Genomic DNA, 15,113 nt, shown 5'->3' on the forward strand with positions numbered 1-15,113 from the left:
GCAAAATAGGCAAAAAAAATCTGTGGTTTTACAGAAAAATCTGGGAATATGATAACTCTGATTCCGAATCCATACTGAATTCCACATGGAATTCTAAATGAAAGGTTTTCGCTCACTCGAATTTGATTCGGATTTCATTCCAACGTAATAATGCGAGTGTGTTTGGGACAATATGGCTAACATTAACATTGATTAGTTAGCTGCAGCGATGCCAAATCTACGGAAATCTTCCTAGATCTACAGATTCTAAAAAGTCTACGGAATTTTCTACTGATAAAAGCGGGTTGAATCAGTAAATGATTCATTAAAAATACAGAGTTTTGTTTAACTTCTTTTGAATCAATAATTAGAAATTCGTTTCCGGTCTTTTTCGAAGAAACTCCACTAAACAACCTAAAAGCTGTTCCAGCTGTTTGGCACGGGTCGTGATTTAAGGACCAAGTTCAATACGACTTCACGCATTAACAAATCCAATAAATCGATGATAATAGAAATTCATCATCCCTCTGAAATCTGCCAAAGCTATGACAGGAAGACATCCGAATACAATTCCGAATCATTGAGATTTCGGAAGTTTTTGAGAAAATCTTGGCTTGGCTTGATATTCCAAACATCGAAAAAATTTATAATTTTATTATGAAATCGTTTGAAGCTTTCCTCATCTTTTAACATTGATTTTTATGCCAACGTGGATAATTCGTTGAAGATAAAATTGATAGGTAACATAATTTGTTTGCAGTATTGCCCGAGATCTTCCTGCAATAATGTGTTTTCATAACTTTTGCAGTCTTTAAGTCTTCTTTAGGTCCTACGGAATCGTCATGTCAATGGGGTGTGATTTATCTGGATTTGTTTCAGAGTCACATTCCTTCGTCAGCTATTTACATATATAAAAGAAAGAATTTTTTCAGCGTTTACTTTTCATTGTAATACTTTACAGTTATGGTGCGAATCTATACATCATTTTGATGATTTTTAGTTAATATGCGAATCTGTTCTAAGACTCGAGCCACTCAATTATTGGAGTGTATACAATAGTGCAATAGTCCGCTCTTTTTACACGTTATTTATTGGCTAAACTGCATCCATACGTAACCAAGAAACTGATTACATCCTACCATCGGAATCTTACAGCTTAAGCAATGTGTCTTAAAAATAATGTTATTAAATAAAAAACTGATTACTTCCGTTCTGTTTCTTCTACCAATACAGGTTAGAAAGCAAAAGTAATATCTTCAAAATTCTAGTAATAGTTTTGTTTAACAGCTTCATTCTTCATGTTTCCATTTTTTTCTCATCTTTCACTCAATAAGACCTGACAACTGGTTTCTTATTCACCCTTCTTTGTTTTCTTTTCGTCATCTTATCATAAATAGAAACAAATTTTGAGAGCTTGAAAGTACAGAACAAGTTCCGTGTGAACTTTCTAAATTTTCTAATTACTTAAAAACGGGCTGCTAATAATTTCGTAAGCTGCTTAAGCCAAATCAGTTCCTTTTATCCGAACATTACATTGAAATAACCTTCCATTTTTTAGTGCAGTATTTAGCTAAGGTTAGAAACTACCTTCGCTCGTTCATGTTTCATTGCGCGAATAATTAATAACGACTCAGATTTCTTGAAAACATTGTAAAGAAGGTTAAGCAGGGTTCCTGTTAACTTCCAGGATTTGATTGAATAAATTTGAAATATATTATTCATAATCTCTATCGCAAAATAAAAACATATTTATTCACAGCTCGCAAATGGAGACGAAAATTCGTGAAGCTCTACAATAAGGTCAAAAATAATATTGGAGCACAATAGGTTGCTGTAGGTATCGATTGCAACCCTTACTGGGTACTAACAAGTTTTAGCACACTTGGGATTTATATTGCACTGCGTTGTGTTCAACAATACTATTATTACTTCTGATAATTTTAAGTTTATGCCTGCATACAATGAGGCTGTATAACGCATCCCTCTCGTTCTTCTGGGTTGCACACATCCAGTGAGTGTAAGATACGCCTGTTGTCGATTACCTCTTCTAAGTTCTCTACTGAGAATCACTTGGGCCAAACTCTCTCTCTCTCTCGGCATTCGACTACAAGCTCAGCTACAAATTGTCAGTCATGTCAAATGATCTTGACAGACTGACTAAAGTCATCGTCAACTGTAATCGGTACGCTCAAAGTGTCTGTCAAATGAGATACTCGATAGTTCTATGACCAAGTAGAAGTATACTCATACCGTTTTCTTTTATTGAACAGAGCAGCTCGAGAGCTGACCCAGAGTCTCCAAAACAACTTTTGATGAGTTTGTTTTAGAAACCTGGGGTCGCTCTAGATCGGACTCGAATCGCGTAGTTTCGCTCTGGAAATTTTCTCGGGTCGCACAACGCTTCCATGCGAGTTTGTTTATTTTTTCTTTTTTATATGAGTTGTTGTTTAGGGCACGTACCACGTGTTCGTTTTACTCGGAGTCATATTTGCCCGCGTGTAGTTTCTAAAACAAAAACGGTATCAGTCAAAGACGACTTTTTTGTTTTCTCTCTCATTCTCCTATTCCCTGTTGAGGTAAAAAAAAATCCATGAGAGTACTAACATTTATGTTTATGATTAATATTTAGTCACATCGTAATCAAGCAGTGACAGGAGAAATGAAGATAATATCAAACGCAACGGCAATCAATGAGCGTCCTGGTGAGTGTAATATCAAGAAAATTTCAGTTATGACAGATCGGCTCTCAGACACTCAATATATGATGATTGGTACACGGAACCGCAAAACAACCTAATTTTATGTACATTCCACCCAATTTGGGGGTTCCGTTCAATAACCTAATTTTAGGTAAAGTGGCTCTAGGTAGATCCGTAAGGCACATGCAAAAAAATACTTAAATATGAGTTATATTTACTCTACAGTTGAGTCGTATTCACTTAATTTCAAGTTGGTACGGTTTACTTAATTTTAGCTTATTAAATGACACTTTCGCTGTTGGGTGGTTTGGCTCTTTGTATTCTGACAACAATTGAGGGAGCGAATGAAAGGAAAAATTCAAAGGAACTTGACTTTAAGTAAAAATAAGTCAAATAATAGGTAGTTTTTATTTTCCGTGTAGAGCCTGGTTGGAAGCAGTCCAGTGACATAAGCTTTCCAATTTTCGTCGTGCAAATTTGCTAGTTGATAGTGACATTTAGCAGCTCTGGCTACAAGTTCAACGGTCTACTTTGTTATTGCATGTTGCCAGTATTCCAAGTTTTTCATTTTTCACCAGCCATCATGCTTCAGTTTAAATAAAGTTGATGGTTAACTCCGTTGTTAACAATTCTTTTTTAAAAGGTACGAAAGCTACGTCTACAATCACCAATAATCTCAAATGTTATTCCCAAAGATCTACAAATTGATGCTGAATCATAATAGTTTTTGAATTCAAATCTGTTGCCCTCGTTGTACAAGATATAAAACATAACTTCAATTTACATTTGTGATTCTATTGATAATAATACATATTTGTTATCCAAAATTGAGTGTGATTTTCAAATGTGTTCAAATCAAGGGCTCCAGCAAGTGTGTTCGATTCGATAATGAAGGCCTTAACTTATTCTAAACTACAGACGAAGTGCCGTTAACGTTTACGGAAGTTGATTGATCGTCTGAATCATGTAAGTTGTAAGTGAGCTGTAAGAAAGGTCAATTGTAGATGTTTTTCCCTCAGTGTTCAGTTTAAACGCATCAATTACATTCGGTATCAATTCTCTGTGATGGATTCTCTAGGTTTTAGTAGCTTATATAACACCGAACAGGTGTCGCCATAAGCAGAGCAAACTTGTACACCTGAAAGATAGGCCATATGGGCCAGTTAAAATGCATTTGTTTCCTTTTCAGGTCATTTCGAGTGTTCTCCTACGATCGCTGAAAACACGGCCTCACCTCTTATTCTTTTCACCCTAGCAATTAAAAGTTCCTTTAATTACTGAAAACATTCACTCTCTTGCTGCTTAAAAGTACACGTGAACGGTCTCATCCGTTTGTCAACAGACAAACAAAAAAAGTATGTTTACAAACAGTACCGCTGAACTGTCAAAATGTGTTCATCCGTTTGAGGTTAGCAATTAGGTTTTGCACGAACATGACATCAATTTTGACAGCTATCAGTGGTTTGTTTATGTGTTCATTGCGTTCATTCTAATTTGAATACGCGTAATCGATACGTAAACAAACCACTGATAGCTGTCAAAAGGTGAACTTGATTCATCGGCAGTTCATTGGTGAGTTTTTGCAATGACTGAGCGGAAATATATATTGGAGAAGCCAAGTGAAAGAAAAACTAACAGAAAAGATGAATTTTTGGAAAAAGATACGCTCAGAGACAGGACTCGAACCTGCGTTCTTATGCATTCCGTGCATACGCGCTACCATTTCGCCACTCTGATCTTGCTTTAGCCACACTAAAACTCACAGACATAGTAGCAACGTACATCGAACATGGTCTACATCCTGGCCGTCACCCGACCGATACCCTATATCCAAGCATCTTCTCTGTCCATCAAACACTAGTCCTCTCGCTTTATACCTATTTCTCCGATCCAGGCATGTCCAAACACTGCACTACACTGCGTGCTTCATATAACCACCGCCACCGCGTGTATTGAGAATGCCATTGCGTGCCAGTGCACAATGAGAAACACGAAACGCAATATCCGAAGCCACGGTGCTCGTGGCGCTGTTTTATTTTCGGCACTGGTGTTTCAAGCTTCGGCATACACCGAAACCGCGTATTTTCAGTTTCGTTAAACACCGGAGTCGAGTGTTTTCAATTTCGCGAAGGCACCGAAGAGCACCCATGCGTTGGTTATATTGTCAATCAATTGAATTCAATCAGACGCGTATTGATGAAAAAAGAATTAATCATTCAAACGCATTTTTCGTCATACCGTGGCGCTATAGGTGCTTATAGTACAAGCAACGTATGTGGCAAAATCGGAAACACTCGGCTTCGGTGTTTGCCGAAGTCAGGAACACTCGACTTCAGTGCTGCCCGAAAATCCAAGCACCGGTGTTTGACAATTACACGACCACCGCTGCGAGTGCTTTTTCTACTGCGTTCGGTTTGTGTTTTTCAACACGGGCACGAAGCGTAGCATTCAATACTCCTGGTGGTGTGCTCACGAGTGAAGGTGAGTACCGTGCAGAACGGATCCGTGTTTTTGCCATGCCTGCTCCGATCAAGCATTGAGTAGGAGAGTGTAGGATAAGTTCATTGGTGGTTCATTCGAGTGGTCATCGTGCAAAACCTAATTAGGTTTTGCACGATGACGACACAAATGAACTGCCAATGAATCAAGTTCATCTTTGACAGTTGCCGTGTACTTGTTTTGTATTGCGACTGCAAGTTAATAATTGAAAAATGACGAAAAAGTGCCAGTTAAAAACGTGTTCCACATTGAAAAGAACTAAAAAGATTGCCCTGTATGTGTTTCCAGCATCAAGGAGCGATATATGTATGAATCTGTTTAGTGTGAGGCGACTTGCAATTTTTACATTCGAACGATGAACCTCTGATGAACTTTTAAACTGTAAACAAGTACACGTCGACTGTCTAAAAAAGTTCATTCTGTTCATTTTGTGAGGTTATGGCATGTTCGTGCAAAACCTAATTAACACGTATTCAAATTAGAATGAACTCAATGACCACACAAACAAACCACTGACAGCTGTCAAAATAGATTCATTTTTGTCAGGTTGTCATGTTCGTGCAAAACCTGATTCTAGAACCTGCTTAGAAATAACAGACTGGTGTGTATGACAATATTAGGTATTGATTTATCTCTTTTCAGAACTACCGTAGGTATAGAAGAAATGCCAAAATAAATTAACTTCACCGTTTTTAGTATATTTGAAACACGAACTAACACTAGCTCTCATAATGTAACTGGTACTTACATATCATTTCTTTTTTCTTCAAGGTCTCCGCAAAAACCGTCAGTAAGATGGAGTATCAGCGTTTCTTTAAATAAAACATCCTCACCTTCATAACATCCACACATGCATACACACCCACAATCATCGTTCAATTCCACACAACAGAATCAAGCGGCGAAGCTAATCCTCGGAATCACACGGACTAGGATTCTCCCGAGAGCTGCCATAACAAGCATCTTCCATTATAAAAAAAACCACAGCTACAGGAGGCAAAACCAATCCAAATAGAAACTAATCTGAAACAGTCGGAAATATTGAGAGCCAACGAAATCAAATATCTGTGAGATCTAAGAAAACACACAAACATGTTTACACAGTTTTACAAGCTCAGCTCACTCATACACACAATCGAAAGGACAACTAGTTGCAAGCCCAAACTTGCAAGGTTGAATACAACCAGTACTCACATTCATATATTCGTTTTAAAAATTGTCATTTGTAAAATAAGTAAACTTAAAAAAGTTTATTAAGTTAAATTTAAAAAAATAAAAAAAACGATTGAAAAGAAACTGATCATAACATACGTGTTGAATAAAACTAATTATAGTTATTGAGCGGAATAAAGGAATAAGCAGAGTCAGACCCCATTTGTATAACAAACTTAAACAAGAAATAGTATGTCCCGAATACTCTACGAGACGGATGGTAGAAGTGGAAGGAATTCGATGAATTTATCGAAGGCAAATCAACGACGAAGAATTAATTTGAAACATGCCGTGATGAAAGTGAAACCAAAAAAAAATCTGCTGATAGCGAGTCAACCCTAAAAATGCTATTCTTTAGCCAGATATACAAAACGAAAAAAACAAGAGTCATTTCTCCAGTTGATTCCATTACCTAATTAGAGTAGACGAAGCTAAGCCAAGTTATAGAGAAATTGTAAAATTTTACTATAGTAATGTGTATAACCACTATCCAACACATCCGATATTCTGAACCAACAACTTTTCATGTTCAATTTGTAGATCCTTCTGCTAGACATGTTTTTATTTATTTTACTGTTTTGGTTGACCATCGTAAAGGTATGAAAGTAGATCCAAAACTTAAATAGCAGCGAAGAAAACAGCGAAATCAAAACAATTTACCAAACCAAATAGCGAAAATTCTATGCTATCCCCATCCCGTCGACGAATAGCTCTTGTATGTTTGATGTTCAGCGTTAAAATTGAATTATTTCAACAGTCAACTACAAATGACCTTACTTACATAGCGAACACAAAACAGAAATTGAGGTGTAAATCTGTGTTTCCGAGTTCAAAGATGGCTATACAGGCACACAAAAACTAAAGAATTCTTGGATTGCGTGTTTTAGATAAACGAATAAACAGAACAACTCAATTGAGCCAACTGAGACATAACGAAGCTCTCTATTAAAGTACACTCGAACACATTAAACAAAGTCGGAAAGTTGATTCTATCATCCGATTATTGCCGAGTGAGTCGTGAAAACAATGAAAAAGCTAAACAACACGAAAGATACACGGGCAAACGGAAATCTGAAAACAACTAGATAAATATTTATAGACATGAAAAATAAAGAGGCAAACAACATATACAAATATTCTAAGTATTATTATTGCTGTAAAAAATGTCTCATTCTAAACAATAGAAATGGAGAAGTAAAATTGAAACCAAAAAAAAACAATAGAAATTCGACGAAGGTGTGCTCTCAGTTCAAAATATTGGCACGGGTTCAAATCCTACATGAACGTTTTTATTTTTGAGTTTTGCTTGTGCTATTGTGTTTCTGAAAGAGACGGAATTTACTTCCAACTTCACGTGCTATGAACTCTCCACTTTTCGACCGTTTAATACTCCGAGAAGTATACTGTTCCATACATTGATTTTGATTCTGCTCATTATTAAAAGCATATACAATAACTGTAGATTTAAAATATCAAATTTCTTAATAAAACATATTCTTTTGTGATATGTTGTAACGATGAGGTGAATTATTCATTTGCTGATGACAGTCCCGGCTGATGACAATGTATCCGGCTTTTATGCACTACAGAAAAAGACATTCAACAATTTCTCACAGATAGCCATTTTGTTTATTTACCTTACCTAGCAGCTATACACCCCGATTCTGAATTTCGTTCGAATCGGATTATTTCGATCGAATGCAAAATTTTGCATTCTGTATCTTGATCCAGTTTGAGTTTTTCATACTAAAGCATCACTCAATCGAATTACAGTATGCAAATTTTGACATTCGATCGAAGTGAACCAATTCGATCGAAATACATAATAGTGGTGATAGCTAATACAAATAATCCGACAGAAACAGAACCGTTAATAACGGATGTTGCAGTGTTACCAGACTTTTGCCGGAATTCTGGCAGAGTTCCGGCAAAAATGGTTGGCAGACATAGCCAGCCGTTTAGGAGGAAATCTGCCCGCCGCGTACAAGTGGGCGAGGATGGAACAGCTGACATCGGTAAACCAAATTAAAGGACTATTCACACATTTCAGTTCCGTGACGGTTCAGTGAAAGTGCCTTCAGTGCGCCGTCAGTGTTCTTTTTTTGTCTGAACCTTTCCGTTCCATTTCCGTGCTGTTTCCGTTCCGGAACGGAACATCTTGATCCAGTTTGAGTTTGCCGGACGGACGCTACACTGACGGCGAGCTGCACTGAAACGACACGGTGCCGGATAGGTGTGAATGCGCGCATAGAAAACGAATGAAATAATATCAGTATCCGTACACGGTGTCGTGCCGGCACTGAACCGGACCGTATATGTGTGAATAGTCCTTAAGTGTGTTGTGTACACACTTAAATTTTATTGCTGAATCTCGGCAAAAAATGTGCCGAAATGTGCACAGCCGAGAGCTCGGTAATAGTCTCAGCAAGATAATAATTACTGAGAATCTCGGCAATACTTTTTTTTTCAAAGATGTATTTATTAAGGAACAAAGCAGTTAGCTTTATGAAGCCAAGAACATTTTGTTATAATTATTTGAACTAAGAATATGTAGTGGCTGGAGAGATGGGTCTTCCATGTTTTACAGGTGACGTTGCTACGTAATGGTGTTGGCTTCATATTTGTCCTTGTGGGTCCGCGGGAAACACCCCGGGGTCTCAAGACTCGGCGGGTGGCCCGCGTGCTACCCATCGACGGGAGTGGCCCCCGTGGGCGGTGGTGATGAAAACTTTTTGCAATCATCCAAGTGACGTGAAAACGTATCGGAGGTTGTCCCATCCTTCTGAGGGTCCGCGGGAAACACTCCCAGGCAATGGTGATGTTGCCGAAGAGAACGAAAAACATGAATATTAGCTAACATCGCGATGGTGAAGAGACGGAGGAAGGGGAAACGAGAAAGTTAGTGACAGCCAGAAGATCTTGTTAGTTTCGATGAAGATGAATATTATCCGAAAAAACGCGAAGGGGCACTTGCCCTGGGCGCAGCGGTTTTAGGGGGGCGGCAAACCAAACCTTGGGACCTTTTTTTTATTCGCCCAAGCCATCTTTCCGGAGATGGAGTTCACCATTGTTTTTTTTTTGTTTTGCTCACTTTACCAACGTTAGAGGCGGCAAATCTCTCATTTCGCCCCGGGTGCCAAATTTCTGCGGTACGCACCTGTCATCAAGCAAAGCAAAGTGTCTTGGTATTATATTCCTTTTGTGGTATTTGACCTTTCTGTTTCAACAGACTTCGCAGCCGATACTTAGCGTTCAGAATCATTGCATGGCTAGTACTACGATCATACTGACACTAAGAATCCTTCCAGGTCGGGGATCGAACACACAAAAACTGGCTTGTAGTTCTAGCGCCCTATGCATTGAACCGCTAACCTGGGCCCAATTGGATTCATCAATAGATGTAATAATGCGAATATGGTTATAAGATTTTTCGAGGCTGTGTTAAGTTCAATACGTCCGCGTTCCTTAACTGTATTCGTCGGCAATGCTGTCATCGAAAATGTTTCACCGTTGTTTATTGCAAACATAAAACCACTGTTATAGTCCATATACTTTCGTACTTAGCAAACGAAATCGATGCTTTGCATTCATATGACCGAATAGAGAGCTTTCCGATCAATGTCAAACATGCGAGAGAACATGAGTGTGTTGGGGTTCTTTGAAGTGAAACACCGAAAAGAATTTTTCAATTTTCTAGCAACTAGCGAAGTCTGACCCATCCTTTTACAAAAAACCACCAGGCGAGTTCAAGAATGTATAGCGATATTTTTCATTCAAGCATTGGAAGAACAGTTTTTTCCGCGAAATGCATGTAAACTTATCTATTGTGTTATGCTAAATTTCTAAGCTCATTAATATTTAGCATAACCGACACTGCGATATCTGGAGTTGAATTTTATTAAATGCTATTACAATTTTTATGCGTAATAATGTATAACTGCTTTAGGAAGAGTTGACGTAAATCATGCAATACTTTATATTTGTCCAGCATATTCATTATTAAGTAATTAACAATCAAAACGTTATATTATTTATTTCTTTTTAAATACAACTGAAGTAACAACATTACCCACTGCACCACCGAATGTAAAAGAAGGTGTCGGAATAACCTGATGTAAACTGAAATGCTCTTCAAAACTTTTTACCAACTCCATTTGAGTCCAGTTACATGATGTGAGAATGAACAGTCCATCAGTTTGCAGCAGCTGGTGGACATTACAGATGTAAATTTGTCTCATAGACTTTGAATCTTCAGGATGTAAACTTATTGCATCGTAGGTGCCCTTATCATGAACTACTTTGAATGTTCCCAAGCTGGTCACATTTGATTTGTCTAGTAAATCAGCTACTTTGTACGTAATGTGCACATCTTGGTCTTTAGATATAGCTTGGGCAAGCTCCACGGCTTTAGGTGAATAATCAATACCAGTGAGATTGCTGTAACCTTCACGAGCCATTTCTACTAGCATCATTCCGTTTCCGCATCCTGCAATACAAAGTAAAAAAATTCGAAACATTCACAAAATCTATTACTTACCTAAATCAATGATAGGGTCATCTTGACATATTAACGCTTCCTGCTTCTCAATCCACCTGATAATTCTTAGTTGACTATCTTCGTCGAACCAAACCTCTCCAACATCTCCATGATCCCTATAGTTTTGAATTTCCGTTTCGTAGCTCTTCTCCCAATATTCTTTAGTACCCAACTCTGAACTCTCCAATTCTTCTATCGGTTTTTCATCCATCGTCAATTATTGATTTTATAGATTGCTGCACACTGTTGAAAACAAAATCTGAATAATGTTTGCAATCACAAACTCTTAGAAACCGAAAAATAACAATTACTACAAATGTCATTGATTCAAATTTTGGTGATTGTTTACTTCTTTTGATGATGTTGAACGGCTCGCATCTCACGCGCTTTAGGAACAATTCGTTCCAGAACATAGTAAACGCGTAAACGGTGGAACCGTGGAAACAGCCAGCGATGCCAGATAGTAGTAGTGTCATTTCCGTAGATTGGCACTTTTCTCGGAAGCTCTCGCGGTGAAAAGCTTTTTTTTTTGGTCGTCAGACAAAACTAGTTTCCGTAGTTCTCCGTTGATAAATTTAAATTTCCGTAGATTTGCGTAGAAAAATCCAATTTCCGTAGATTTTGTCTACGGATCAGTAGATCCGTAGAAAATGTTCGAATCCGTAGATCTGACATCGCTGGAAACAGCATGTCACTTGTATACATTGTCAGATACCGTTCCGGAATGACTGGCACTTTTTCAAAAACGTCATTCATTTCCATTTTTGAAAACGATATATACAAGATCGAACAAACGGAACAAACCGATAATACTGTGGTACACGGTTATAGCACCCACTGAGAAAGCGGTATGAATTTGATGTGCGTTGAGAGTTTGTTGAACGCAGAGATGCCTTTTATACAGATTTATCTGAATAGAGGTCCTTACCGGCCCATACACGAGAATTAATCGTCATTTTTAATAATTACTAAGTAATGACAATCCAAGTTGTATATGGAGAATTTCTCATTACTGCCCTTACTCGTTTAGATTAGATTTCCTAAATTTAATACAGATTTCACTAAAAAACATAGAGAAGAATTAAACCTTTGCGTCTGAGTTATCTTTTAGTACTTGATTGCAGTGTTGAGATAAAAGTTTATCAATCAACGAACAAATCACAAACTAATGTGAATATCATTGTGCAGATACTTGATGATCAACACTGAAATACACTAAATTACTGTTTGAGCTGTTAGTAGAATATTCTCACTAATAGCAGGGTTGCCACATTTAAATCAGCATTTTTCAGAAGAAAAATCTGTATCGGGAGCTCAATAACCTGTATTGAAAATCTGTATATAGAAGTGCTAAGAAATCGAAGCACAACGGAATGAAAAAGTCTTTAGAACACAAATTTAAAGATACCAAAACTTTTCTTAGTCTGAATTTTATGATTTTGTAGTTGAAAAAACGCTAGAAGTTGTTTTTGTGTTGGAGCCTTTCGAACTAATGATTTGACGAAAATCTTTCAAAATCCAATCTGAAAGTGAAACTTAATCTGATTGATCAATTGGTAATCTTTCTTCTTTACTACCTTACGTTATGGCCATCTTTTTATCTTATCAGAAGCAATTTTTGAAAGCATAAGCAATTTTTAATCCACGCTATCAAAAATCTGTACAAATCTGTATTTTTTGCCAAAAATCTGTAATCTGCATATACAGAATCTTGGTCACAAATTTATCTGAAAAATCTGTAAAATGCAGATTAATCTGTATATGTGGCAACCCTGACTAATAGTACTGTTGTTGTACCGTTGAATTCCACTATATCACGTCATTACACTCTTATAATAGACTTATAAAACCGATACACTGAAAAAGGATGTAAATAGCATTCCGAAATACGTATCTGTATTATAACGTTTGATACACTTTCGGAAAAATAGTGACTTTGTGAGAGTGTAATGACGTGATATAGTGAAATTCAACGATACAACAACAGTACTATTAGTACTGAAATACATTTATATTACAATATTAAGTTAATTAGAGCTGAGAGGGGTCATAGCATCAGGAGTCAAAGCATCACGAAATTTTATTGTCAGACTGAGGCCGCAGACAGAGTGAGCGCGGAAAAACTGAGCCGAGCACCAAAGTGAATAATGCACTTACAGTCAAATGGACCCTCTCAAAGTAGAAGCTATACTCTGATCAAAGGAACTCTTTCGATTTGCTGCAAGTATGTTTCCCGCTCTTCGCCTTCCAATGTCATCCACCAGCTCGACTCAGCTTCTTGAGCTTATTCTGTCTGCGGCCTGAGATTTGTGTGACCTGACTTGAGATTGCGTTGGAATTCCTTGTCAATTTTTAAAACTAGATGAGTATACGGATCAGAACATTCAATTTAAATTTAGGTGCTTTCTTCATATAAAAATCAAATGTGTTCTTATGCTACTTAAAGTAAAGGTATTCTACAGGTATGTAGTGTATTTTATTAAAAATAGGTAGTTCACTAACTTTAAAAATTCACCAGTTACATCTGGACCGATAATGAACTTTTTAAACATTCTGTGCGAAAAACTATCTAAAAAGAAGAGAGTGTGAACCTTAATTGAACTCGATCGCGACACGCATACATTTTCATTTATACGAATACGTCTGTACACACTGCATCTGAGAGTGTGACAGAGCTGTCAAACTACTCCACAAGCTTACTTGTAGCTACTCAAATGATGTTTTACTCAAAATTGGGTAAAACCCTATCAAACTGATTGATATGATGTCTGTTAATGTGACACTGACTTTAAGTGACATCCATCGTACATCGGCCGTTTTCTTTCTACAACTACTCGATTTTTGCAAAAACCATACCTACCTAAAAATTGAGTAGTTGTATAAAGAAAAGGTTGACCGATGTTCGAGGTTAAGACTCAGGTCAGTGATACTTTCATCAGATATCGTATCAATAAACTAGATAGAGTTCTACCCAATTTTTGGTGAAACACCATTTGGTGCCACTGGGTAGCAACAAGTAAGCTTGTATATGAAATACTGCACCACAGAAAACAGATATACAGGCTCACATATTAACATATGAACTGGCGAACACTTGCATATGAACTGACGAACACTTGCAGATGTCATCACGATCGACACGAGGCGCCACCGCGATTTGGGTGCCGCTTTCACATGAGACAAGTTTGCTTTTTTTTTATTCCGACCGAATCCTCGTGTGATTTATATGACATGGAAAAAAGTTGCCTTTAACACTTAGGGAAATCGTGTGATAAGTGTTAATATTGTTGTAGTTGCACACAAGGAAATATTATTCTACCAATGAAAACTTCCAACTTTGCTTTTAAAAGGCATCAAAAAATCATAATTTCAGCCAGAAAAGTTGAAAGTCTTCTTGATTTCGAAACAATTGAATTTAATAGTATGTTCACATTAGCGCTGATATCAAGTGATATACGGATATACTTGATATCCAGTGATATCATGTGCGATATCACTTGATAATAAAATTAGAATAAAAATTTACAGTTGAAAGTCTTCTTGATTTCGAAACAATTCAATTTAATAGTATGTTCACATTAGCGCTGATATCAAGTGATATACGGATATACTTGATATCCGGTGATATCATGTGCGATATCACTTGATATCCCATACAATTTGATGTCAACGCGATATAGTGGAATTTTATCTTAATATCCGGGATATCATGTACGATATCATGTCGAGTTAATCATTCATCATCATGTCGAGTTGTAAAAAATCGCAACTTGCAACACCGATAACTCATTTATGAACGTCACTTTGAGAGTGACAATAAACAATCATTATAATTTCGAATGTTTCAACGAATACTGGCGTTCGGACACAGACTAACAGACAGGACACTCAAATTAGATTCTTCAACCATTTTAACGGTCATTTCGAATATTCCTTTATTTGGGACAGTACTCACATGTGTCATGATGGCGCTACGTTACCCTATCAAAAACATCCTCTCTGTCATCTAGACTGTGTTTATTTTTTTCATTTACCAACAGAGTTGCCATTCATACAGAATTACCTGTAATATATTTTTTTTATAATAAAATTTTTATTGGGTTCATTTGCGTTAGCTTAATGTGGAAAGTTGTCTTGTTGTTAGGTGGAAAAGAGTGGAAGCCGTATTATGGGGCGGCCTGCTCCCC

The 15,113-nt window shown here is 37.2% G+C and overlaps 2 protein-coding genes across 6 annotated transcripts in view; one reads left to right on the forward strand and one right to left on the reverse strand.

The window, feature by feature from the left end:
• LOC131438098 (protein FAM133) overlaps positions 1-7,908 on the forward strand; it is a 176,277-nt gene extending 168,369 nt beyond the window's left edge. For all 3 annotated transcript variants that reach the window (XM_058607900.1, XM_058607902.1, XM_058607901.1), the window contains exons 6-7: positions 1,739-1,812; positions 5,949-7,908. In XM_058607900.1, the coding sequence (XP_058463883.1) occupies positions 1,739-1,806 (68 nt within the window). In that variant the 3' untranslated portion in view covers positions 1,807-1,812; positions 5,949-7,908. The remainder of the gene's footprint in view (positions 1-1,738; positions 1,813-5,948) is intronic.
• Positions 7,909-10,341: 2,433 nt separating this feature from the next.
• LOC131435874 (EEF1A lysine methyltransferase 2) lies at positions 10,342-11,572 on the reverse strand. 3 transcript variants are annotated; one of them, XM_058604128.1, is made up of 3 exons: positions 11,276-11,572; positions 10,927-11,169; positions 10,342-10,875 (listed from the first exon to the last, which is right to left on the reverse strand). In XM_058604128.1, exons 2-3 carry the CDS (start codon positions 11,135-11,137, stop codon positions 10,421-10,423), a joined length of 666 nt encoding a protein of 221 aa, XP_058460111.1. In that variant the 5' UTR covers positions 11,138-11,169; positions 11,276-11,572; the 3' UTR covers positions 10,342-10,420. The 3 variants fall into 3 exon arrangements, with proteins under 3 accessions (XP_058460111.1, XP_058460110.1, XP_058460109.1); XM_058604127.1 differs by having other exon boundaries at positions 11,238-11,572; XM_058604126.1 differs by having other exon boundaries at positions 10,927-11,211; positions 11,276-11,571.
• Between the last annotated feature and the right edge of the window lie 3,541 nt (positions 11,573-15,113).

The sequence above is a fragment of the Malaya genurostris genome, chromosome 3 (genome assembly GCF_030247185.1).
Source record: "Malaya genurostris strain Urasoe2022 chromosome 3, Malgen_1.1, whole genome shotgun sequence".
NCBI classification, from domain to species: domain Eukaryota; kingdom Metazoa; phylum Arthropoda; class Insecta; order Diptera; family Culicidae; genus Malaya; species Malaya genurostris.